General features: G+C 36.0%; 2 protein-coding genes across 3 annotated transcripts; both read right to left on the bottom strand.

Moving 5' to 3' along the window:
* Nucleotides 1-1,466: 1,466 nt before the first annotated feature.
* LOC121967750 (very-long-chain aldehyde decarbonylase GL1-9-like) lies at nucleotides 1,467-13,810 on the bottom strand. The gene is made up of 2 exons (XM_042518169.1): nucleotides 13,175-13,810; nucleotides 1,467-2,360 (listed from the first exon to the last, which is right to left on the bottom strand). Exons 1-2 carry the CDS (start codon nucleotides 13,403-13,405, stop codon nucleotides 1,812-1,814), a joined length of 780 nt encoding a protein of 259 aa, XP_042374103.1. The 5' UTR covers nucleotides 13,406-13,810; the 3' UTR covers nucleotides 1,467-1,811.
* Nucleotides 13,811-14,256: 446 nt separating this feature from the next.
* LOC121967749 lies at nucleotides 14,257-19,490 on the bottom strand. 2 transcript variants are annotated; one of them, XM_042518167.1, is made up of 2 exons: nucleotides 19,311-19,490; nucleotides 14,257-16,860 (listed from the first exon to the last, which is right to left on the bottom strand). In XM_042518167.1, exon 2 carries the CDS (start codon nucleotides 16,499-16,501, stop codon nucleotides 14,618-14,620), a length of 1,884 nt encoding a protein of 627 aa, XP_042374101.1. In that variant the 5' UTR covers nucleotides 16,502-16,860; nucleotides 19,311-19,490; the 3' UTR covers nucleotides 14,257-14,617. The 2 variants fall into 2 exon arrangements, with proteins under 2 accessions (XP_042374101.1, XP_042374102.1); XM_042518168.1 differs by having other exon boundaries at nucleotides 19,315-19,490.
* Nucleotides 19,491-26,930: the final 7,440 nt, after the last annotated feature.

Below are 26,930 nucleotides of genomic sequence, written 5' to 3'. Positions count from 1 at the left end.
TTTGTTGTCTATCTTTTATTTCTAGAAATCATGTTACAATTATACTGTTATATTTACGTTGATTGAAAAATATATGAATATCAAGTTTTGAGGTCATCATTTTTGGTTCTCACCTTATGGCCCAAAATCACAGGTCTGATACTTAGGAGCGGAGTTAGGACCTTAATTCAGTATAGGCAATAATATAATTAATAAAGCAAAAAGATAATCCAATGTGCGAAGCTTCCGTCAATATAGGATTTCAAGTAAGGGTCTATTGTATACAGTTTTACTCTACTATGTACTAAGATATTCTTCAATATAATTAATAAAGTAAAAAAAAATATAAAAACTTATAATCATATAGCGCCACAAAATAATTACTTTACCATTCTTCTTTTTGAATTAAGCTCAATTTTAAAATTTATTTGCATAAACTTCTTTTAACTTGAAACAAAAGAAATTCTACATTGTGATTATTACTTATTAATTGAAACAGGTCTTCGGTTCATGTGGAGAACAGTTGAGGATGAATATACTTCTTGTAAACTCTAGAAATCACAAGAAGTATAAAAAAAAATACACACTGTATTTCTTCTTGTCAACGACTTAAAAACATGAGGTAGTTTCAAGGTATTTCTTCTAATCAACACTTCAATGATATCAAAGCTGGTAAATTATGCAAACTTTCCTTATGATTTACAGATATAGATGATACAGAAACTCAACAGATATAACGATAAACCAGTTACAAGCAGAAAAGAGGATAGAAACAGATGAAACACAGACACACACAAAAACGATGTTGCTATCAAACCAGTTAATTAAATTGGCATCAAACAATCTGTCTCGAATTAGTAGCAGTTTAACAAGAACAAATCACAACTTGGAATCAAACTACCATCTTTCTTGGCATTTAGATTACAATTTAAAGAATTTTTTTCCCTGATCACATTATTTTACACATAATTTCATGATTCCTGGACTGCATTTCTCCCCTTCGACAAGTTCACAGAAAGAGGGAAAGGCATGAGGGGCACCAAAGTTAATTCACAGACATGGATTCAAGGAACAGGGAGGAAGATGGTGACGCTGTTGCATTGCTTCCTGAGAAGTCTCTTTCGGACAACGATATGGATTTGAGAGATTCATGGAACAGGTGGTGCCTCTGCCAAGTCTAGCGAACTTTAAATCGGAAGTCCGTCCATGCATCATGCACTCGTCACCCAACAGCAAAAGTATCCATGATTCAAATCTCAACTATGACACACTACAAAATGCAAATGAACCGGGAGAAAGGTCGCCCACCTCCCGGAGACCAAGTCTCAGACACCTTGATTATCATCAAAAAAATCATACACTCATCATGGTCACGTAGGAGCTGCGAGGGTTGCACAAGCTTTTGGGCTTCACTTGCTGGAATCATTAGTTAGGATGTAATTCTCACACAAATATAACAGTTGAAAGGTTAAGAAAATAATGCAATCTTACAAAAAAAACAATTTAATCTGATCTACTTTGGTTCAATCTCTTCTCTACATGAGAAAGTTTGACTCACAAGTTCTGAAAATTCCAAAACGTCCACAAAGTCGAGTACCACTACAAAACATCCCAAACACTGCAGGAGAAATACTTTACACGGGAGGAATCACGGAATTTCTAGAAAAACATGTAATGTGTGAGCCAGTGGCTGCGACTCCGAACAATGAGAATGGACGAACCGATACAAAAAGTGAAACATCCTACTGGTTTAGAGAGGATTGAACGGTGTAGATTTTCATTGACTGGTATATTTGTATGCACACCCAACTAAATCTCCATCTCAGAACATGTCAAGTAGTCTTTTTTAGTATCCTCGCCTCGAATCCACCTTCTTGACGGTTCACCAAGCTGAACGGCATGTAGGTGCCCAGCAACCTGTCCCATATCGAGAAGAACGGCTGGGAGTAGTTGTACTTTGTGCCCTGGAGCTGATGATGGATGTCATGGTAGGCAGTGTTGTTCTGAAAGAGGACATGGAAAATGTTTCCAGGTAGCCAAAGGCCACAATGATCGTCCACCGTCTTGACAACAGCAAAGCAGAAGAAGAACACTGAGGTTCGTGCGGTCATCCCTGAGATCAGGAATGAGATGGCACCACCAAAGGTATCAAGAAGAAGCCCCTCCAGTGGGTGATTGTAAAGAGCACCAATAGCGTAAGGAACAACAAGTCTATGATGCTGTGAATGGATATGCCGGTACAAGAACTTGTTCTGGTGCATGTATCGATGAATGAAGTATTGCCATGTGTCCATTAAGAACATTGCTACCACAATTTGGATCAGTTGGACAAGTAGCGGTGGTTGAGTTATGCTACCTGTTGAAGTTGGCTTGGCAGTCGCCTGAAATAAGCGTACAGATTAAAAAATACAAATGTGAATCAGACATAGTTTTCTGGTTTTATAAATGTTAAGATGAAGGAACCAAGTCATCCCATTTAGATCAACAGCACCCACAACATGCATGTGTACAACCACAGTAACAGAATATCAATATATGAGACTAAACTAATGGATTTGTTTATCGGAAAAAAGTAGGCAAGTGGAATCCTAGATCTTGGCAATGGAGGTGTCATGAAAATGCATGGTAAGCATAGGACTAGAATTAAGTGTCAGTATTATTAGAATGGTAAACAAATGGGTGTCAAGCTCCTGGTGCAGAAGTGACAGTAGATGAAGTTACAATTTACAAGTATATTAGCAAGCAAAAGTATAGTGTAAGCCTTGGCTAAAGAATTTTCCAATGGATTACAAGCAGGAAAGTAATATCTAAATTATATTAGAAAAATAGTGTTCATATTCATGTAGTTAAGCTCTTATTAGCAACAAAATGAAAGTATATACTGTGAAGAGTTATTATGCTGCATAATCTAGAGAAAAACTTATCTAATAACTTGTGTTTATTTTGACGGAAATAAGGCAGGCAAGAAAAGGACTCAAACGAAATAAAATATTTGATTTCTCTTATTTACTTGGAAGAAATAGAGAAGAGGATTGCAATATCATCAAATTGCACATCTCATGAACACAAATCAGGGAGAATAACCTTCAATATCGTTAACTAAACAAGATAAATGAAATAGAGTAAAATAATATAAAATTTTTTCTTTTCTTTTCTTTTCTTTTCACTCAAAATAAGATAATAGATAAAATTTAAACTATTTTGTTTCCTCTCGATGTCCTCCCCAAACGAACAGAGAGAAGGAAAGCACCCCTGATGACTTGAAGCCCATAGACCCTTAGTCTCCAATTGTAAACAACAAATTTGAAATAACAGTTTTGACACTATCAATTTCAGTATGGGTGATACTTAATGCTCAAAGATTTTTATAAGTACACCACCCAAATTTAAGATGTTTATATACACAGTGAGTGGCACTATGCACAATATGCCCAAGTTTGGCAGATCAACAAGCACATTGAGTGAACAAATACACAGATTTCTTTTTCAACGTAAACAAATTGCTAGTATAATCTTTGTAGCTGTAAGGACAAGGTCCGAGCTAATACAAGTTTAATTGTTCAAAAACCATAATCCATGATCTATCTAAAACCTTGAATTAAGATCACTTTAATCTGCAAGGTTAGGAGGAAGAAATAGCAAAAGGATAAGATTTAAGAGAGGGAATGGAGAGAAAGAGATCAGAAGATGAGAGGGCAGGGGAGGACTGGCAAGTAGGAATGATGATGGTATGATGGATTGACATGACTAGACAGCAAGATGAGGATTCTTTATAGATATTGAGATGCCTATAAATCATGTAAGATGCTATTCATACAAGTAATATCTCAACTGGAGGTTTAATTAGGAGCCAATCAATTTGTTCATACTCAGCAAGTTCACATGGTTATGCCAAAACCCATTGAACCATCTGTTGAAATTTTGGAGTATTTAATAAATTCAAACAATTGAACCAGGGCTCCAAATCCTGGTTTTTGATTTTGTAATTATCAAGTTCAATATTAATACAAAGTGTCCTAGCCATTTCTAGCTAAGGACTTGATAGCGTGTAACAACACATTCCAAGCTAGTAATTGCCCAAATCCATATTATCAGAAGGCATACACAAGATTGTATCAAATTGGTGTCAGATCATTTATAACAACTTAGAATTCACTTGACAACAAGGACAAAACAAAGTTATCGCTTGGCTTGCTAGGTCTTAAAATTTCAAAGATCATCAGTAGTGCATCCATAGTGGGAAAGAATAGTCACCCGCTCTTCTTCCAAGTCTCAATACTCACAACGCCGTAATAGGCTTCTGCTGAATACTAATATAAGACGAACATTTGGTATATCACATTGTAATGCTAGCAGGCTAAAACAAAATTAGCATCAAATTACATACTAGATCAACGGAATAATTGTAAGGGCTAAATTCGTCTTTAAATTCATCTCTAAGGAAAAGTTAGCATCAACCTACATTATAAAGAACCAAGGATAATACGAGGTACGAGGTCATATGAGGTAAGTACACAGCTGTGGATATCAAGAAGGAAAAGTTTTCAGAATAGTTAGCATAGCACGCATTGCACGAAGATAGGAAGTGATACCTTAAAGTACATTAATGAAGTATAAGATTCCATATAACCAGTTATTCTATTGAATAATGTATAATCTAACATTTAAGTAAACAAGAGCTAGAAAAAATATAGAGTTTTTTATTCTTCAATAGTTTGTGTCCTTTTTTAATTTTGAGTTAGGAACAAGAACAAGAATTGCAAAAGAGATTTCAGAAAAACAATTCATTCATATCATATCTCCTACTTCCAAGTATACAATAATATTGTATTTCCCTGGTGAGCTCGCTGATCCAGCATGAGTGATACACCCCTACTAGGATTCAATGGGATCGCCAACCTGACTTCATACTAGCAGACACAACCAAGTGTTAAGCCGACCCAAATCAGTGAATAACCAATAGTAAAAATGATCAATCGACGGAATGCCATGCTGGCCGTACCAGATGCTTACTGACCTGGCCTGGTGCTCCATTCTTCCAGAAGCTGCAACCATCAACAATTACAAGAAATAGTCTGTTTATTAATCCTAGACTCCTTCCCAACCACCATGTTGGTGTAAATTGCACTAACGGTCTAACTCAGGTTTTGATGAATGACAAGTGAGTTAAGTTAGGTGTTATTGTGATCTAATGCATTTACCGAGCGTGCATGGATTGACGGGTCGACCTGACATTAGGATGAAACTCAACTAGGTCTGAGAATCAGATAGTTTGTGTGAAGCCCAGATAAGTCAAAGGGCTAACCTGATATCTGGCAGGAAGTCCGGCTGGGTCCGCGGGGCCTAACAGCTGGCCAAAGTCTAGTTGGGTCTACGGACCTAACAACTAGCAAGAAGACCTAGTGGATCGAGAGGCTAGTCAATAGACTGTAAGTTGGTAAGTAAAGGTAAGTCACTGGAGGAGAGAGTTCCTGTGAGGACGAGTCCAAGATTGGACTTTAGGCGTTGGTTCAATTTAAGTCCATTTTGAATCCCTAAACTAAAATCTTGACTAGTTCTTGGTCCCGAAAGGACAAAAGCTAATTATTACTGCTTATTATTATTTATGCTAACTTTGTTTTGCAAGTATTAGTGTTAGACTAACATATCTTGTAGGGCAAATGGAGCACACCCGAGACACCTTCAGGAGCTTTAAAGGCGCCTTGAGTACTGTTCATGGAAGGCGTCTTCGGGAGCTCGGAAGACACCTTCAGTCGGATAACGCAGAAGGCTTAGTCGACGATAAGGAGCAATTTCTTCGAGATAAAACTTTGTCTATGAAAGACGCTTTCAACGCTATGGAAGGCGCCTTCCACACTCCATAAAAGAGCATCTCGACCAGCCCTTCAACACAACTCAATTTACAAGCTTCTACGCGTTCAATTGGCATTCCGATTGCTCCGGTTTCTTGCTGCTGCTTCAAAGAAGTCATTCTGCCATCGAGCTGCTTTTCCGAGTCATCCTATCATCTCCGACAGACCAACAACAACACACGAGCGCGCTCTAAATTGTTGGTAACTTTTAATTGTGTTGCTATTTTCATACTATTGCTTTAAAAGGAAGTGTAAGCTGTTACACTGTCCCTATCTTTGTATTTGATTACCTCTTTAGACGGTTCCGGAAGAGGCGCTTAGTGAATTACCAATTGATAAGTCCGCGAGACTAGTCTTGAAGTAGGAGTCACCGAAGGCTCCGAACGCAAGTAAAATCGACCGAGTTTTTTTTGTGTTCTTTTCAATTTAATCTTGCCGCTGCAATTTTACATTAAATTTATAAAATAACTCTGTTTTTTGTAAACTCACGTGATTCACCCCCCTCTCACGTACTTACGATCCAACAAGTGGTATCAGAACCTAGTTAGATCTGAATTGATGCAACCACCGATCAAGCAGGGGGATCATCGCTTTTTCGATTTTTTCGATTTCTGTCACTTAATTATAACTGCAATAATTGCATCTTTTTCCCACACTACTTACCCCAAGATCCAGTCTTGATATTCGTTTTAAGTTTTTTTTTCAGTAAATTCATGGCTCAAACTGAGGGATCCAGTACAATTCGTCCCCCGCTATTCAATGGAGACAACTTTCCCTACTGGAATGGAAGTATACCTGAAGACTAACTTCGACCAGTGGTTCAGCATCACCAAAGAATACAAGGCATCAGTCGACCACAACACCGGAATTCCAATGGACCCGGAAAATTGGAATCCGGAGATGAAGAAGAAGACCCAAATCGACTTCAAGGCCCTCAATACAATTCAATACGGTCTGACGAAGGTTTAGCTGGAGCTGAACAGTGTCGGACCACACCAGAACGCAAAGGAGCAGTGAGACAAGTTTATAGAACTACATGAAGGGACCAATGACGCAAAGGTAACTAAAAGAGATTTATTTTTAAATAGGTTATTTAACATCAAAATGCAGGAACGAGAGATTGCAAGTCAGTTGCACACGAGGATCAAGGACATCCTAACGGGCTCCAAATAATCGACCACTAGATGGAGAACCGAGATTTAATAAGGTATGCTCTAAACGCATTTTCTCGAAATGCATTGTGGGCATCCATCGTAGATGCCTATAAAATTTCAAGAAATTTATTTAAATTAAAATTAGACGAATTATTCTATAAATTAGAGCTGCATGAACAGACTAACGCCAAACCCGTCGAGAAAGGTATTGCTCTTGTTGCAGGATCGTCCAAAAAATATCTAGAACTAAACCAAAACTAGAAGATGTGTCTGACCCAGACTCAGATGATGAAGAACACTTAGTGAACCTGTTAAGAAAAATGTTCACTAGGAGTAAGAGTGTCTAACCACGCAAGTAAGACTCAATCAGTTCTATGTACCTAAAAATAAAATACGCTACCTAAAACTAAATCAAAATAAACCAAATAACTCAACCTTGATCTCAAAAATTAGACCTTCTAAGCTAAATTCTAACCTAAAAAATAAAATTAAATTAAAAACTAAACTTAAATCAAGTAAATATGAAATTAATCTAAACTTAAACTATAATCAAGTTTATTATAACTATAAAGTAAATCGACACAAACCTAAAATCTAAATCCAAAGTTTAATAATTCAGGGGAAACTCCAAATTAGTTGGTACCTCCAAAATAATAATTTACCCGGCTGGGTAATTAGGACTAGGTTTTAATTTGAAAAATAGTACTGGAGAAGTTTTAGATGATAGTAAGTTTGGAAAGCTCTGTCTATGTATGTTTAGGAAGATATGCCTTCGACCTGGTGCATTTGGCTTAGTATAACTAATTGAAGCTATCCCTTACTGATCCTAACTGATTAGACCAAAGTTTTGTACTAAGTTTAGTGGACAGGACTATTTGAAAATTTTCAAAGGCGTGGTTACTCTAATGATGTCCAAATGACTCGCCACAGTTTAAACGTTTATCCAAAGAATGTCTATTTGTTGAATCCAAAACTAAACTTGAATCTAGCACAAGTTAAACCAAATCCTGAAATTCAACTTAACTCATCTCACAAAATTATAGGATTTGTTGATTGAAAATATAGATCGAGTGATATGAATAAAATTAAATTAAATTAACTTAAATTAAAAACTTAAACTCAACCTAAAATTTAAAATTAAAACTTAACTTTAAAATTAAAATTTAAAACCTAACTTAAAACTTAAACTTAAATTAAAATTTAAACTTAACTTAAAATTTAAAATTAAAATTAATCTAAAAATTAAAAACAAATTAAATTTAAATTAAAACTTAAAATGAAAGTAAACAAAACATTTTTAAAAAAAGGTCAAAGGCGCCTCCGACACAATCGGAGGCGCCCTCAAAAGAGTGGCAAAATTTCCACCCAACAGACTGAAGGCACCTTCAGTCAGTTGAACGCACCCTCCAGAACGCATGGAAGGCGCTCTCCGTTGACCTGAAGGCGCCTTAAACCTAGATTTTTACAGCAAACAGAGGTGTTCTCTATTCGCAAAACTCGTTTGGAGAAGGCGCCTTCCAGCGGCCATTTACACATCTTCCTCCATTTTTCTCCCTCAAAGCCCCAACTATGCCTCCAAGTACCCTCTAACTCAACCTATCTAGTTATTTTCTTTATTTGTATGCTTTTTCTTTAATGTTTGCATGTATAAACTACTTTAGGAAACGACGGAATATTATTCCGTCCCAACCCAGTTCGAGCAGTATCCCCTCTACCAATGTTAGATTTCCGACTTAGGCTAGATTTCTTAGAGCGGTCATATATTGCATTAAAATCTAGGTTTCTAAGTCGGTTGTTCTTTATCCAATATTGTGCCCTCGTTATATAAGTTATTAACTATTATCAATTAGATAGATTAGTTTACTATAGTCATTCAGTCAACTTAGACTTATGTGCCCAATTTTATAACCTAGTTAAGATCGATGACTTGACATACTCCACAAAAGTAAGTGGTAAGGACTTTAGATTTTCACCCACTCTTTTGTATGATAGTTTAGGATTTAGGAGGTCGGTATGCCTGTTTCTGTGTTACCCTAGTAGGGATTTGCCATTTGGCGAACCCTACTATATTACATTGGATATTATCCATATGTATTTTTGGGGGGAGGAGAGAGTGCCTACTGACTTCAAGTCTCTCTCTTAGGGTTCAAGACTGTCCTGTTTCGAGTTCTGGCCACATGTCTTTTGCCGATCACATCTCGCGATATTGCAATGATGCGTCCCTCACATTCTTTCTTCCTTTATGCACTATGACAGCGACTAGACATCGATATTGCATTATATGTTTCAGAATATCATTCATGCATCCAGTCTCATCACTAGGTGACAGGCTCATATGCCTTATTGTCACATTTTGACTTTCATATTTTCGACCATAGGGGTAGATATGACCCAAGGTATGTCTACTTCCCTTAGCGCATATGATGAGATTGGTCAGCATTAGCTTGCATTAGTGCATATAGATATTACCGCTCAAGGGGCTGGCTTGGAGAGTGGGACCGCAGCTAGACATTCCAAACGAGGCCGAGGAGGATTTCCCACCTATCATTCCGACTGAGGGGGAGGAGATGCCAGCATTTACAGTTGACGAGCTCTTTGGATCTCTTTCGACCCAACCCTCGACCTTGACCTAGCCTTTGACTTCACTATTCGTAGAGGACCAACTTGTTAGACTTGAGGAGTCTTCCGCACAAATCCGGCAATCAATCTCGGAGAGGTTCATCTATCTCTGGAGGGAGATGATCACTGGATTTACCTCTCTCCAAGAGGAGATGACCATCGGATTTCGGCAGCTAGACATACAGATGCAATCGATACTTCAAGCTTTACAAGTGTCTGATCAACCCTGCAGATGATGACCAAACTTGATTGTATTCAGTATAATTATATACATTGTGTATCTGCTTGACTTGATTCATCTATTCAGTTACTTTATGACCACCTGATTTGAATAATCTAGGAAATTCCTTTTAAAAAAATAGAATATGTTTTTCCTTTAAACAATTTTTAAATAACTTGCAAATTCTAGGACTTGCATTAACTTTTTTTAAAATTCTAAGCTAAATAAATTTAAGAATAACTTTTCTAAAAATTCTCATTTCCTTATTATTTCAAAATTTATTCTGGCCTTAGTCTAGGACAATCCCCTAGAAAGCATGATTCTATAAATCTAGGTAACGAGCATCTCACAAATATGCTAGGTCTACCTTGTTGTGTATTCAAAACTTAGAAGGCCGTGAGATGCGTAGGTCTATTGACTGGACTTCAGATGCTAATATCAGTACGTCAACATAGGTCTGGACAAAAAATACCAAGGTTACAGTGATCAGGTTAAGTAATCCATTTTAGTCAAATATTAATTGGATATATTTACTTAACTTGACTAACCAAGTGAACATTACTATCTTATGATAGTTAGTTAGTAACTAATGGTTAGACATTTAAGGTCAATTTTTAGATGAATATTATTTTGAAAAAAAATATATCAGATTCAAAAGGAGGATATTTGCAAATTATTTCAAAATGATTTAATTCTTTTCTTACTCCTTTTTGCAAACTAAAGAGGATTTTAAAACTTAATTTTTTAAATGTTTTGGCTAAATATTTCAAAATTTGCTTTGAAAAACTCTCTATAAACTTTGTTTTAAAAAAAGTCAAAAATGCTTTGGAAAAGAAATTAGTTTGAAAAATTTTTTTTTTTGAAAAATATTTTATCCCTTTGAAAATTGTTTTGAAAAATTACTTTACTTAATCTTGGTGAAAAATATTTTGCAAAATACCTTTCAATACTTGCTTTGTAAAAATTCTTTGAAAACTCTTGCCAAAGTTATCCTTTTACTTTGAAAATTAACTTTGGCAAACCTTTTTAGTTTGTTTGAAAACTATTTTGAAAATGTTATCAAATTTATTTTGCTTAGCCAAACTTCTTTGAAAACATTTTAAATTGTTTTACCATATTCGTGCAACAAAATGATTTTAAAAAAAAAGCAGCCTAGTGCACAAGCACCCGTCATGTGAGGTCCGGGGAAAGGATTCATTGTACGCAGCCTTACCCTACTTTTTACAAAATGATTTGTTTAGCAAATTAAATTTTCAAAGTTTTCACAATTTTTTGAAAAGTTTGAAAATTTCTTTTAATATACTTTAGAAAATTTTTAACTCCTCCCTCCAATAAACCTATAGATTTTTATAATTACTTTGAAAGTTTTATGCTTACTAAAGTTTTATTACAATTTTCATAGTTGGGTACATTTATCAGTGTAATTTTTTATGAATATCAAAGGGGGAGAGTAGGGGATTAAGTTAGAAAAGTTAGAAAAAATAGGCGATCAAGAGAAGAAACAAAATTAAAAATCCAAAACTCTTAGACTGATACATATCAAGTTATTTTATGCATTATTTTTTATGCACTTGTTTTTCCTAACTCTAATCAGGTTGTCATTACATCAAAAACGAGGAAATTGTTAATGTAATTTACACTAACAGTCTAACTCAACTTTTGATGAATGACAAGTGAGTTAAGTTAGGTGTTATTGTGATCTAATGCATTTACTGAGCGTGCAGGGATTGACGGGTCTAGGGACCTGACACCAGGATGAAATCCAACTAGGTCTGAGGACCCGATAGTTAGTGTGAGGTCTAGATAGGTCAAAGGGCCAACATGATATCTAGCAGGAAGTGCGGTTGGATCCGCGAGGCCTGACAACGGGCCGAAGTCCAGTTGAGTCTGCGAACTTGACAACTGGCGAGAAGACCTGGTGGGTCAAGAGGCTAGTCAATAGACTACAAATTGATAAGTAAAGGTAAGTCACTGGAAGAGAGAATTCGAGTGAGGATGAGTCCAAGATTGGACTTTAGGCGTTGGTCCAGTTTAGGTCCATTTTGGATCTATAAACTGAGACCTTGACTAGTTCCTGGTCCCAAAAGGACAGGAACTAATAATTATTATTTGTACTAACTTTGTTTTGCATGTTAGATGTTTTAGTGTTGGATAACACATCTTGCAAGGCAAATGGAGCGCACGGATAAACAACACTGAGGCGCTTTCGGGAGCTTTGAAGGCGCCTTGAGTATGGAAGGCACCTTCGGGAGCTTGGAAGGTCTTCAATTGGATAACACAGAAGGCTTAGTCGATGATAAGGAGTAGTTTCTTCAGGATAAAATATTGCCTATGGAAAGTGCCTTCAACGCTATGGAAAGCGTCTTCCACACTCTATAAAAGAGCATCTCAACCAGCCCTTCAACACAACTCAATTTACAAGCTTCTACGTGCCCGGTTGGCGTTCCGATTGCTCCGGTTTCCTGCTGCTGCTTCAAAGAAGTCTTTCTGCCACCGAGCTGCTTTTCCAAGTCATTCGATCATCTCTGGCAGACCGACAACAACACACGAGCACGCTCTAAATTATTGGTAACTTTTAATCGTGCTGTAATTTTCATATTACTACTTTAAAAGGGAAGTGTAGATTGTTACACTGTCCCTATCTTTGTATTCGATTACCTCTTCGGTAGTTTCGGAAGAGGCGCTTAGTGAATTATTTATCAATAGATCCGCGAGACCTGGGTCTTGGAGTAGAAGTCGCCGAAAGTTCCGAACCAAGTAAAATCGCCCAAGTTTTTTTTATGTTCTTTTCAGTTTAATCTTTCTGCTGCAATTTTACTTTAAATTTATAAAATAACTCTCACGTATTCACGATCCAACAAATCAAAGAAAGAGTAAAACCATCAGTGGGAAGACATTGTAGCACCATTTGAGTGATGCATGGTGGTGACATCATAAGAATTACTCTATGTAGTGATGGACTTAAGGAAGCTGGCTGAACCACGTCAAATTGTTTCTTTTTTTTTTACGGTTTGTCTTTCTATTCTCCATGATCCTTTGAAGTTCTTGCTTCCATAATGTGGTCATTGTGTTTCTATCCAACGAGAAAGAAGTATTGCATCCCTAGCAACCAATATTTGAGTAGTAGCATAATTATATCAAACCCCAATTCTGGAGTATATCTGTCCGCCAGATCTACTAAAATCCAATAAGAAACACTATTAACTATAAGTTCTAACATAATATCAATGCAATCTCATGAAGTTATACCCATTCCTAATACAACATAGATCCGTTAATGAAAAGCGATTTCTCAAAGAAACAAAAGGAAGAATAAAGGTCAGCACTATCGACGGAGTTGGACTACTCACCAAGAACATGAGTCCTGCAACTGTGGCCTGAACCAACTGCTGAAGCAAAACTCCCTTAATCACAGAAGGTAAAGGCACCAAATTCTTCTGCTCCTCTTCTTTTCTAGTATGCAATCGGTACTGGTCCAGAGACGGCAACAGCTGATACACTCCTGCGTACAGCCAATATACTACGATTGGGGCAAAGGTGCCCATCAACTCATCACTTATGTACCCTTCCCAGAAGACCATCTTCAACTGGATGGAGTACCAAAAAAGAACCCTATTTTACCCTGGAATTCCGGAGCCAGTTACTTCAAGACCAGAAGCCACATAAAGTGCGACAGGTTTCTCTCTATCTCTCGATCTGGTCCAGATATCGGGTGCGCAGATCAGGATACGAATACAACATCTAACACGGGATTCGAGCAACAGAGTGAAGCAAGACTTTAATCTCGTAACCGGGGCCTGATACAGTGGTGCGAGAAAGATCGAAACTTGATGACGGCTCCGAGAAACTGGAAAACAGCAGATCTGAAGGGATCGGAACAGTTGGGAGTTCCAAGCGGGCGGAGCAATGCGACGGCTGTGCGCCTTCTTTCAGCAAGATGCTCCCAATGCTTTCCCCTCTGTCATCTTCTACTGGAAATATTTTCGTCAAATTACCAAAATATACGCTACTGTTAGATATTTACCAAAATAACCCGAACACATGCTTATGGATGGCAGACTCGCCTTCTTTCAGCAAGATGCTCCCAATGATATTTCCCCTCCGTTAGAATTTATTTTTTACTTTCTGATTTATTTTGATAGACGGCTATTCTAAAGGCTGATACAAAATTGTAGAATCATGAACAAGGAGGCTCATACAAAACATTAGTTGAAGATTTAAAATGTTTGTAAAGACAAAAGAGAGGATGAGAGTACTTAAAGTAAATATACTTATTCAAACTAGTGCAAAGGCACTACTTAATCTGTCAATATTATTATATGAAATAAGTGCAGAAAGCAAAATACTTGAGTGCTCTTGTCTTGAATATTGACTATCACAAGCGATTTAGGTCAAAACAAGATAAATTTTGAGTCACATATTTTACTAGACATACTACAACATCAGAAACATTGCATGCTGACAACTAATCATAATGTTCAAAGCATATCAACAAACACCGTATACAGCATAAATCGCACTAAGACTTATTACATCCACTTAAACTACACTATCGGCATTAACAGTGAATCTGAAAGTTGAGGGAAGTGGAATCTTCCAAAGCTACTGGGTGGAACAGCTAAGAACACTCTTTAAACTACTACCACACCCAATTTTATAACACTGCTGACACTACAACAAACTGGATAATATAATGGAGTTCCAATACAGGCCCATGAACCAATAATATAGATTATAGACAAGCTGTTCTAATTTCCAGCCAATTCCCCTCTTGTCAATAAATTAAGTGAAGTTCACACATCGACATCGTTGACAGCATTCTTCAGGTTTCTTCCAAGGAATGACATCAAGCCCCCACCGTGCACTCTGCCCTCTGTGAATGCAAACCCGAAGCTGGAAGACTGCGATCTCATGGATTGAGGGGCCAACTCATGAGGAGGCATGAGATGCTGGTCCATCCCCATGCTATCGTAGGACTCCGTGCAGTCAGATAAGGAGCTCACTCCTGATGATGAAATCTCATTGTCTTTGTGGCTTTCATGAGTTATAGAGGTTGATACAATCAGGCTCCCAGCCTTTTGTTCGTTTTGTGCGACTATCAAACTACCATGGGCTGCACATAAACCACTTTTTCCCCTAGCAAACTTCTCACACCCCATAACCCATGAACAGCGCTTACCTCCACCATGAGCCTTGCAGAAGTCTGTGCTTCCCTGCGCACTTTTCCCACATCCCTCAAATTTGCACCGTTTGCCCCCACCATGCCTCACACAGCAATCAGTGCGGCCACGGGCACTTTTTGTACATCCTGGCACGGCGCAACGCTTTCCTCCACCATGAGCTACGCAGAAATTTGTGCCGCCATGAACACTCTTTGGGCAGACCCCACCTCCCTCGAAGAGGCAACGCTTGCCACCACCGTGTCCCTTGCAAAGAGATGTACTCCCTTCAGCCCCTTTGCTGCATCCTTCAAAAATGCAACGTTTGCCTCCACCGTGTGCTTTGCAGTATAGGGTGCTGCCTTGTGCACCTTTGCTGCATCCCAGATACTGGCATCGCCTGCCTCCACCGTGAGAGATGCAACAGCCTGCCTGGCCCTCCGCACTCTTCATGCAGCCTACAACTGTGCACCTTTTACCACCACCATGTCTAATACACAGCCCTGACTTGCCACGTGCTGCCTTGGTACACCCGAGATGACCACATCGACGACCCCCACCATGGGCGATGCAAAATTCTGTCTTGCCCTCTGCGCTCTTGGTACAGCCAAGTTGCTGGCAGCGCTTCCCTCCTCCATGGGCTTTGCAGTACACTGTTCGACTCTCAGCACCTTTCTTGCAGCCAGGCTTCTGGCACCTCTGCCCACCTCCATGAGCAATACACAATCCAGATGCCCCTCTGGCACCTTTTAAACAACCATCGAATCTGCATTTTTTGGGGTGGTGGTGAATTCTTTGATCAGCTGAGCCACCAACAACCAATGGATCATCTTTACCTCCCAATGAGCAAAATGTGGCTGCAGAGGTCTCAGGACTCAATTGAGGCAGCTGGCTAAGAACATATTGCTGATGTTGAGATTGGTGGGTGCTTGCATCACTGACATTTTCTACCAATTCTTGGCCTACAGTCAGGTTTTGAAGACTGTTAACCCTCTCCGATCTAGGGACAAAAAGGAGAGTTGGTATGTAACCACCAAATTTTCTCTTGGCAGAAGTTGACCCTTCATCCACAACAGGAATGGGGAGACATATTCCAGTTGAAGACATTTCAGTATGATGACCATTTTGTATGGTGGGTGCTGCATAATTGCCTCTAGATAGACCGAGTTCTAACATTCCAAATTCAGTTCCCAAAACACTCTGACTAAATGAAGATGCCAATTCTTTTGGTTTAATAGACACATTCGTGGCATGATCAGCAGAGTAAAAATTTGGAGTTGGACCCAGTCCAAGAACAAGATGGCAGTTATCATCTTGAGTAGGGAACTCAAAATTTGTTTGTAAATTCAGTGACCTTCCAGATTTGCCAACTTTATATCCCAGGCAGTCCAGACCCAATGTTCTGTCACTAAAATGGTTGGCCTTGCTGAAAGTTGAGAACTGATCAGTATGCACCACTGAAGTGCAAGCTAAAGTTTCTCTATCAAGCAACAAGAGATCAGTTGTATTGAAATCCATCGTTTCATATGGAAGGTTTCTGAGAAACCAAATGTGATATGGAAGGGGATTGCTGGAAAAGTATAGCAGCTAATTCTTATTTAAGCAGCCTTAAAATTTCAGAAAAAAAAGTGTTTCCATGTAGATAAAATGGAAATAAGAATGAAATCTATGACAACCACCACTGACAAAGCCAGATGTATCGGCCCGGTCCATGTTCGGAAGGATCTAAATTTAAGGAATATGAGATCAAGTGGCTACTGAATTATAGATCTGATGATAATCAGCACACAAATCCCATATGAAACACCTATAATACTGAGTAAAAAAGACCTCCAACAAGCTTTATATCATAGGTTGCAAGATGCGATGCCTTCAAACTGCATACACATTGAGATAAAGAAAGGTAATGCAAAGGTGCAAAACAAACTGGAATTGAAGAATTAGATCATACATAAATAATAAGATAAAAGAAGGTAGTAATGTCGAAACGCACAGATCACAAATTAGAAAAGTCACTTAGCATGTTTTCACATAGACAGTATCGTTTATTTTGAGCATATAGAAGCGAGGAATTGGAGTATAACTATCATAATCAGCATTAACAGAAAGATTCAAGTAACAGAATTTTGTGTCAGGAAAACAATTGGTTGCACATTCACACTATAAAGAAGAGTGGTGAAATTTTTCCTGAAAGAATAAAATAAATGATCAAAGATTCAGATCTCTTATAAAAATTGCGTTAATAACAATTGGTTCAATCAAAAGGATCCATTTGAACAAAAAACAAAGTATGATATTCAATATATAGGTAAACATAGGTCAGACGATATTTTAAAATAATTAGAGCTTATTGACGGTTCAGATTCATATGTCATGGACTTCAAAAAAAAAAATTACAAAGAGTACATATTGCTTATTATAAGAATAGCATTGCAGTTAAGGTTATAAAGGCAAGGAAATGATGAGGAGTTCAGGAACCAAAGGCCAATACGCTCAGCCAGCTTCTAAATACATCAGTTAGGACTTTTGACAAACAAATCCCAGAAACAATTCAACAAAACTTGCATGGCATAGTAGAGCCTCTGGAGAATCATGCCACATGAAGCTGAGAATACAACGTAAAAATAGTCACAAAATTCAACATGCAATCAAGAAGAACCAAGAAGCTAGATTAGCTGAAACACCAGGATGATGAACCAATCAACCAATTGCTCAACTATTATCCAGAATAAGTCAAATGATATCACTCAATAATGAAACAGTGCAATTGCCAGATGGTGAATTATGCCCAGCAAAGAAACATATGGAAGCTAGAAAATGAACCGCATAAATCTGCATGTACTGGTTGTTATCTTGTTTTAGGACTTAAGAGATTATCCACCACATCATTCACTCAGCATACAAATTCATACTATTAGAATTATCTTGAATTAGTAACAAACCAGATTATTCTTAAATTGTTATATCAATCTCTTTCGGCATATGTGTGTTAGCCAGAGAAGTATCAATGATCTAAGAAGTGAAGAAACTCGTGCATGCCATGTGTAAATATGAGTGGATATATTCTGTTGAAAAAATACCACAGTGAAGCAACTGAGACTCTTAGGAAAGCACACCAATAATTATGGCAGTATAGCAAGTAATATACTTCTAGTAAAAAATCTGATTTAGTAGAATAAATCTCTGCTTCACTTAAAAGGGAAGTTAAAGAGATGATGTACGAACAATGAATAATTTTAAAGATTGGAGGAATAAAGCAGAAAATAATACCTCCGCAAACACCAAAAGATAAGATCAAAACCTAAACAACTTGTTTAGAACCAATTTCTGTTGGGAAAAGAATGGCATTTCCATTTAGTAATGAAATCCTAAGATTCCAATTCCATTTCTAGTCTTTGGATTTGAAAAATTGAGAATTAAAACTCCATTTCTGATATTTGGAATAGGGGGCTAGGGATATATTTGGCCCTATATTGTAGAGTTCTTTGATTAATTGAATTTGCAATAATACTCAAACAGATTCAGGGGATTTTGATAGGATTTCCAAATTCCTAACCTTTGAGATAATACAATTACAGTGCCTTTTCTCATCACCATACACACTGGTGCGATATGGCATAAAATTTCCAATCGATTAAGTGGATCCTAACAAGTTGAACATATCAAATCACAGTTTTTAAAAAAAAAAGAACACGTCAACTTTATATTTTCACAACATAACTTAATCCAACAAGAAAAACATTAAAAGACTTTCTAGTAAGTTCCATGTAATTGGCCTACATAAGCTACTAATCGCAGGGCACGCCAAATGACAAATTTCTAGAAACATTCAAAGGAGAAACTACGCTTCACTTCTATAAGAACCTATAGGTTATCAGACCAAACTCTAATGCAAACACATCAACAGTCTTCTACCAATCAGACCTTGATTTAGGAGATTAACTGCACATAAAGCCTCGAACCAAAAATCCACTCGAAAAACGAATGAGAAAGACAACCCCAACAAATCCAAAAAAAAAAAATATATTTCGCTTAGATCTACGAAGACGAACCTACGAAAGATCCAGAGTTCGACATCCAGAACGAGCACATGCAACAGAAACTCTCTTATGCGAAAGCAATCAGCTTCCAACCGTCCGCTCAGACCCTAATCGGTTCGCGAATTAGCACAGAACACCAAGAACAGGAGCATCGAAGACAACGTCCCACATAACGTAAACCACACAATAAACCGCGAACTTCCACCGATCAAACAGGAAAAAAAGAAAGAAAGGTGCGAAATTTCACGAAGCAATAGAAAATGAAAAAGAAAGGAAAAGGAAAATACCTACAGAGGCGTCGGGAGGTGGAGAGAAAGCCGCAAAGAGATCCCACCGCTGGAGGCGAATCGGAATAGAGCTGTGGAGGAGAAGCGAGATGCGGAGCGTGCGGAAGGGGGAATGCGAACGAAGATGGGAGGATTTGGCGTTGCGGTACGCTTGGTGATGGTGGTGGTGGAAGTGGTGGTCGGCTGGTGGTTTTTATTATTAAATTTATTATTAAATTGTATTTAATAATTAGGGTTTCGGGCAGGGTAGTTGACGGCGGCTGAAAGATCGGGCAAACGGCGTCAAACGCCAAGAGATGCGCGCGCCGGTAGGAGGAGGCGGCGGCGGCGGCTCGTGTCACGGTGTCAGGCCGCGTTTCTCGGCCTCGCCAAAAGGCTTGACGTGGATATTTTGTTGGTCAGCTTTTTTTTCTTTTCTTATCTACATTTTCAATTTCCTTTTTATTTCTTTCTAATTTTGCTATTTCCAAATTAATTCATTTTTTTATCTGAGTAATTAGTGCAAGCAAGTCCATCAAATTGTTTAACGGTGCCCGTGAAGGTCGAGGCCAGAGGGTTTAAAGTGTCCTTCACTAAAAACGGTTTAGATAAAGGTAACGAAATTTGGAATGATTAATTTAAAAAATATGATCCAATTTACAATTATATGAGATAAGTGGGTTGGATTATAAATGACGAGGGCTGCTAGCCTGTGCGCCGTCCTCGTGCGTGGCGCGCTAGACGAGTGAGTGGGAGGCGGTCGACGTGGCAGAAAGGATGCCCGATCTCAATGGTCGTATCAATATCTATGAAAAAAATTATGAATCATATTAATATATGAAAAAATAATTATTCATTGATCAGCTAAATAAATTTAAAATATATAAAAGTTTAAAAAGTCAAATAAACTTAACTGAGTTTCGAATAAGAACTAAATTAATTATTTCTATGATAATTGATCTAATTTTATAGAAATTTTCTATGTCCAAAAGTTGAGTTTTTTTTTCTCTGTCCAAAAGTTGAGTCTTTTTTTATTGCACTTTGATTGTACCTCTATTTAAAAAAAAACCTATAAATATATTATATTTAGAGATCAAATTATAAATATTTAAATGATAATTTAAATATTCTATCACAATACTATAACCAGAAATTTAAAAGAAATAAGTTAAATATCAATTAGGGTCGGCCCTGGAGGAGGGCCACACTGGGCGATGACCCTGGGCCCAGAATTTGGGAGGGTCCGATTTTTTTTTTTTTAGTAGTATGTATTATAGGCATGTAGTTAGGGCCTTGGGTAGTTGGGCCCAAATTTATATTTCAAAATCTTTTGATAATGTCTTTTCTTTTTATCCTTGTAGGTTGCAATTTGTAAAGTGGTGAACAAATGAAAAATTAGGGATTTGGAGCTGCATTGAAATAATTAGAAGGTATAATCTTATTTTTTTGAAAAATATAGGAATAATAATTTTGTTGCAAATTTAATTATTACTAAAAGTCTTGCATCATATATGCACATAGAGCCAATATTTACAACAAAGCATCATATTTTTAGGAAAAAATAATTTAATGAAGAGAACGATGAAGTTTCACTATCAGTCCTTTAAAATTGATTATTGTGTTGTTGTTGTGGACATGACGATTACTTCTTTTAAAATGTAGATTTGAGCAAATGAAAACTTTTGAAAATATATTTAGTATTTTATTTGATTCAAAACTGTTAAGAACTTTGGACGATGATTAATTACGAAAATGTTGTGTCAATCTAAAATCTACTAACTCATAACAACTTATCAGATGTTAAGTTAGATGATTTATTTATCGAATTAAAAAATATTGCAAATGACTTTATAGTGTTTACTATTAACGGATATAGCAATGTGATGTCATGATGGTCAGGGAGAAATGTAGTGACGACATGGGTGAGGATAGCGGTTGTGGCAATGTCCTACAGATATAGTGCGCTAATAGAGAGAAAGTTTGTCATGATTGTATTAGTCAAGTTGCGGTTGGACGCTTATGAGAAGGGACAAGGAAGGCGACGACGTCAGCTACTCGTACGACAAATAGAATAATACGCGTAGGGAGGTGAACCAACAAATAAGGGAAAATTTAGATTTAATTAAATTTTTTGGCAAAATATACAATTAGGAGAAATAAGGATTGAAATTGAAATAAAATTAGGATAGAGAATATGGACTGAAATAAAATGACGATGAAATTGATATAAAATTTTAATTATGATTTTTTAAAATTAGGTGAGGCTGGAGCCTACCTTAGCCCATGGGTGATTTCACCATGCTCTTAGCGTAATTGAATCTATCACCATAGATTTGGAAAATGAAGAATCAATTTTCAATAAAATTAATAGAAAAATTCACTCATGTGTGGTTTGCTTCTATTCGCTGGGAGTCATTTCACCTATTTTTAAATGTTTATAATTTTATTATAAAATTGAACTCTTTATTAAATAACTCTCAATTAATTTAATAAAACTCAAAATTAAATTATGTTAACATTTTTTTTCATAAAAAAATAATAAAATTTATTAGTAATTTTCACGTACGCATTAATAAGGATTTAAAGTTAAGATCCAAATATATTATTAAATTTTTTTTTCATTAATTATTCAAATATCAATTGAAATGTATTATTAATTTTTTTTATTAATTAATTAAAAATTTAAAATTCGAAACTCAGTTGCTATTATTAAAAAAATTTCTTATGAGTAATTTTCTCTAGTTCTTTTTAATCTCGTATTTTCAGATTGAAAATGTTATGAGCGGAGATATTTCTATAAATATATTGGGATGTTAATATTCTTTTTTAAAAAAATTAATTACAATTAAATATGATATTAAATTATTTTTTTATTAGAGGAGTACAACACGTCTGCGCGATAGAATTAATTAAAAATTGGCCCTACGGATGCAATACATAATTAAGATGATTAAGTTTCGAATCCGGACAAATATTACAGAAGCAACTTTTGAATAGGTTGTACTTGGAATTTATTTAATAGAAGAATCAAAAGGGAAAATCAATCATATTCCTAGAATCAAAAAAATAATCTCAACAAACAACTTTTTAACTTTTGATAAAGAGGGTGAAGATGATATTGATTAATATATTCTTTTTAGCTTTCTTGGAAAATGACGGAGTCAACTAATGATGAGGCGACTTTGAAAACTAAAGGGTTATTTATAGCCATAGGCCATACTTGCGCATAATAAAATATACGCAATCAATTATTTTCGTGATGAAGAAATTTGATCCGCGTCAATTATTTGCACTATCCCATTAATAAAATAATAATTTTTTATCCAAGAAAGTGATAACTAATGCATAACTAAAAAATAATCTACTTCATTAATTATTTAGTTTCATGAAAATTTTCCATCAATCAGCAAGATAAATCGATAAGTACACGTGACGATCAACCTAAAAGTTCAACATCCTTTTATTATATCCCGTATTTAAAAGAAAAATTCTTACAAATATATCGTAGTTAGGGTTCAAATCATAAATATCTAGATGACAATTTAAATGTCCTACTATAACATCATAATTTTAGAGATAAAAAAAATTTGACTATAAATTAATGTTTTATCTATTTTTTTTATATAATTTAGAAATGAATAATAAGAAATGTCTATCATGAGAATAATTATTTTTTATTATAATTAAAATATATTTTGTGTATATATATCATGTCAAATTTGAATGTCCCCATTTTTGATGTTGAATTGTTGTAATTATTTTATTTTAATGATAAAATTTTTTATAGGATCGAATGGAACATGCTTTTAAAATTAATCGATTGAAAAAAAAAAGTTAGATATCTCAGTTACAAAATATATATGTTTTAAATTATTGATGCAATTCCCTCCCCTTATTTTTATTTTCATAAATAGATTAAGACAAATTAAGCCGCGTGCCAATTGCCAATCCCTTATTTTTATTTTGTTTGTCGCTACCTTTTCTATTGGAAAGCGACGGCGACGGCTGCATTAAGGAAAGAGACAACCGGGACCCACGGTTTTAGACCGCACTATTCGTAGCTAGGTGCCAGATATGGCATATACCGACTATTTAAATAAATACTAAAACGAGAAAAATCACGCACCGTTGGATAGTGATAAGCTTAGTTGATAGTCCGTGGCACACATGTGGAGGCCTTTCTGCTCAGGCGCAACGCGGCTCGGCTAACGGCTCGGCTCGACGGCGTTTCCTCGGCATCCACGAGCGTCAGCGCTCTCGCGGCCAATTCGCAGCATCCACCCACGTGGCGGTCCGCAATTGACTTCGTCGCCTACGTGTCGACTGTGCACTCGCTAGCCTGCGCCAGGAGGCGACGTTGCTCGGATCGCCAATCCATCGGGGGACGCGGATCGGAGGCGTGGACCACCAGCACGTGCCGCGCCCGCCAGCGGATGGATGCTGGAATCAAAAAGATCTGCTGGACATGGCGGACGCATAGAGTTCTTATGCGGTTGAGCGAACCGGCTAAACCCAATCTCGTCCGTTAGCTTTGTGCACCCAAACGGTGCGCATAGAACGGCTTGGAGCTCGCGGCCATAGATCTCATGCAATATTTTGGGATCCGCGATTGGACAAAGCAGCCACTCCACATCGCGAATTCGTCCCTCTGGATGAGTCAAATGATTAATACATACAATATTATCATCGTTAAATTTGATGTCCGAATCTCAATAAAATTAAGATAAATATTTTTTTATGTATTAATCATTATTCCAAAGATTAATAGTCATCCATGATTTATCTTCTCCGTGTTAACCCTGAGACAAATTGACAGGAGCACTAAAGACGAACGTATTTATCTTTTATCACCTTATTTGGATCAGATTCGTTTGCCTCCCCGTGTTGGTGTTCGAACGGATTAGTAGGGACGTTTAAGACAAACGTATTTATTTTTTGCCATTTTGATTGGACCGGGTTCCAAGGAATAATGAGGTGGTTAAAATATAAATATTATTATATGAGATTTTAATGTCAAAATTCAGTCTATTTGAATGCCTCTTTTCTTATATCTTGATCATCTGTATTTATAACTAAGTAGTCATTGTAATTTATCTTCGTATTAATTTAAAGATGGATTGACGAGAGCATAACGAAACATTTTTTTTTTTGCCACATGCCACATAATTTAGACCGACACATAGCTACGATTCAGTGATAAGAATATGATATATTTATAAATATTTTTCCTTCAAATGAGACTTGTAATTAAGAGACGCTGAGTTTTTGAATTACCTGCTACAAATACTTTCGATTTACTTAGATATCGGATAGAAAACTTTCGTGAGACTAGATTAATCATCCCAAATTTAATATTATTCAACCTGAGTAATTGTTTTTTTTTAAATTTGAATCGACAGCCAATTCCAGTAAGGACGATTGCTAATCATCGTTATCAGTGAATATAAAACCACAAATTAATTTTTAAAATATTTAAATTATCTATTTTATTTTAAAATTATCAAATTACATAACAATTTCATTTTGACTCTTTTATTATTCTCAAATAATATTATTGGTCAATCAATGCTAGTTCTCTTAATTATATTCTTTTTTTTCATATATCAATTTGATATATCATACTGATACCTAATTTTTTAAAAACAAATTATTTTTTTTTTAATTAACTATTATAGTAAAACAATCAATTTAAAATATTACTATACTGATAAACAGTACATAAATTGATTACTATAATCTAGCGATTAATTTGATAGAAAAATAAAATAAAATTGAATATTTGATTGATAATTTTAAAATTAGATTATGTAATTGGAATATTTTTTAAAAAATAATTACTATATGTTCAGTAATTTACCAAAAGCAAACAGAAACTTTTTTATCCATGAACACAACTTGAACTTTTGGAGTAAAAAAAAAAAAAAAAAAACTAATTGGAAAACTCCAAAGCTTTGAATGAGATAGAATACACAAGCATTGTAGGTCGATTTGGATTGACCTCTTTCAACAGAAATCTCCTTCTACACCCTAAATTATTTGCGATCCGATTAATCCATTAATTTTATAAGTGATCAATTCAATTCTATAAAAATTTATCATCAACCATCAAAATAATTCTAAGAAGCATAAATAAATCTTGACAGACAACACAAAGTCACTGGTATTTTAAACTCCACGGCCGTGCGTTCAAGAATGTCCAGCAATTATTTATTGATTAAATGTAAGGGTGATATAAATTTCATTACTAATTAATATTCAGACAGGATAGTCTTCGATAGGAATAACAAATTCCATTGAATCAAATAAAGAATTCAATATTTGACCTAAATGACCCAAATAAAAGAGAGTATGAATTTTTTTTAAGACCCGATTAAATAATCAGATATAGAGACTTTCATATTTAGATATGGAGGCGGGTTTGATAGAACCTTACTCATATCCGACTCAAATACCCGATGATCTTTTCCTTCTTCCCTTGTTCCCGGTTATTGCTTTTCATTTTCTCTTCTCTATAGATGTATCCATGTAATATTTTTTGTTGAATCGTATATTAATATGATGTTAATTTTAATATATTTTTATTGAATGATAATAATAAAATGAAATGAAGAAAATTATTATTACAGATGATGAAAATAAATATTTGATCATCCGATAGGTATAAAGATGAAAGTCCAATACCCGATAGAGATGAGAATAAAGATGGATATAATAAATAAGAATAAAAATGAAGAATATGAAATTCGATCCATTGCCCTCCCTCGTCTTAGAGTTAAATGAGCCATTTAATCTCAGATTATGGGCTAATCTACCAATAAGGGTAGTATACTACAAGAACAAACGTATTTTGCGATGTAATATTTGATAGCTAATCAATTACCAATAGCATTTAACGATCGATTAACAATCGAAATTATCGATCACAAGATTTTTTATTATTATTGTAATTAGGGACGAAATTAAAATTTTCATTGCTAACTTAAGTAATTGAATTTTTAACTCCATCACTATTAGCCACGAAATTTAATTGTCACGGAGTATCCTAGTCTGAGTTGGGGGCTCCGCTACTTGATGTGGCCAGGATAGATATGCTGATGGCGAACACGATGGGGAAGAAGGTGCCGCTCACGGGCATAATCTCATGACCTAAGTTGCCTGTGCACTGCTTGTGGCCTAAGTTACGATCGAGGATGCGCGACCTACCTATGGCCACGGCAAGGTCTGCTGGAGAGATCACATAGGGGAGGGGAGAGAAGGGAACCTGTAGAGATAGCATTAGGAGTGAGGAATCGTGTGAGGGAAGTGAATTGGGAAAGTTGTTCAAGGTTTTTAAAAAGATTTGTAAAATAAAATAATCGAATAAAAAAATTCTAACCATTATCGGTGCAAGGTTTGAACTTTATATTTCAAGAATAATAGTGAAATTTTAAAACTACTTTTTTATTTTGAAATTGATGTAATATACATGTAACCATGCAATTACATGTTATTAATTAAACCACACAAAAATTATTTAGAACTCTAACTATTGGAGATATTTCAATAGATTTTTGGAATGTTGATATGGCATATTGAGATCATAAAAAAAAACTTTTGTAGAACTCTAACTATTAGAAATGCCCTAATTCAGGATTTTCTTGG

Source organism: Zingiber officinale, chromosome 3B, assembly GCF_018446385.1.
Source record: "Zingiber officinale cultivar Zhangliang chromosome 3B, Zo_v1.1, whole genome shotgun sequence".
NCBI lineage: Eukaryota > Viridiplantae > Streptophyta > Magnoliopsida > Zingiberales > Zingiberaceae > Zingiber > Zingiber officinale.
Note: the sequence above shows the minus strand (reverse complement) of the source record. Positions and strands in the feature narration are given on the sequence as shown.

What these genes read in the sequence shown, in the direction of transcription:
- LOC121967750 (XM_042518169.1), bottom strand. Translation starts at nt 13,405, where the DNA reads ATGGTCTTCTGGGAAGGGTACATAAGTGATGAGTTGATGGGCACCTTT. An exon ending in TTGCAGGACTCATGTTCTTG is followed by an intron (nt 2,361 to 13,174) that starts GTGAGTAGTCCA and finishes CGCTTATTTCAG; the next exon opens with GCGACTGCCAAGCCAACTTC.
- LOC121967749 (XM_042518167.1), bottom strand. Translation starts at nt 16,501, where the DNA reads ATGGATTTCAATACAACTGATCTCTTGTTGCTTGATAGAGAAACTTTA.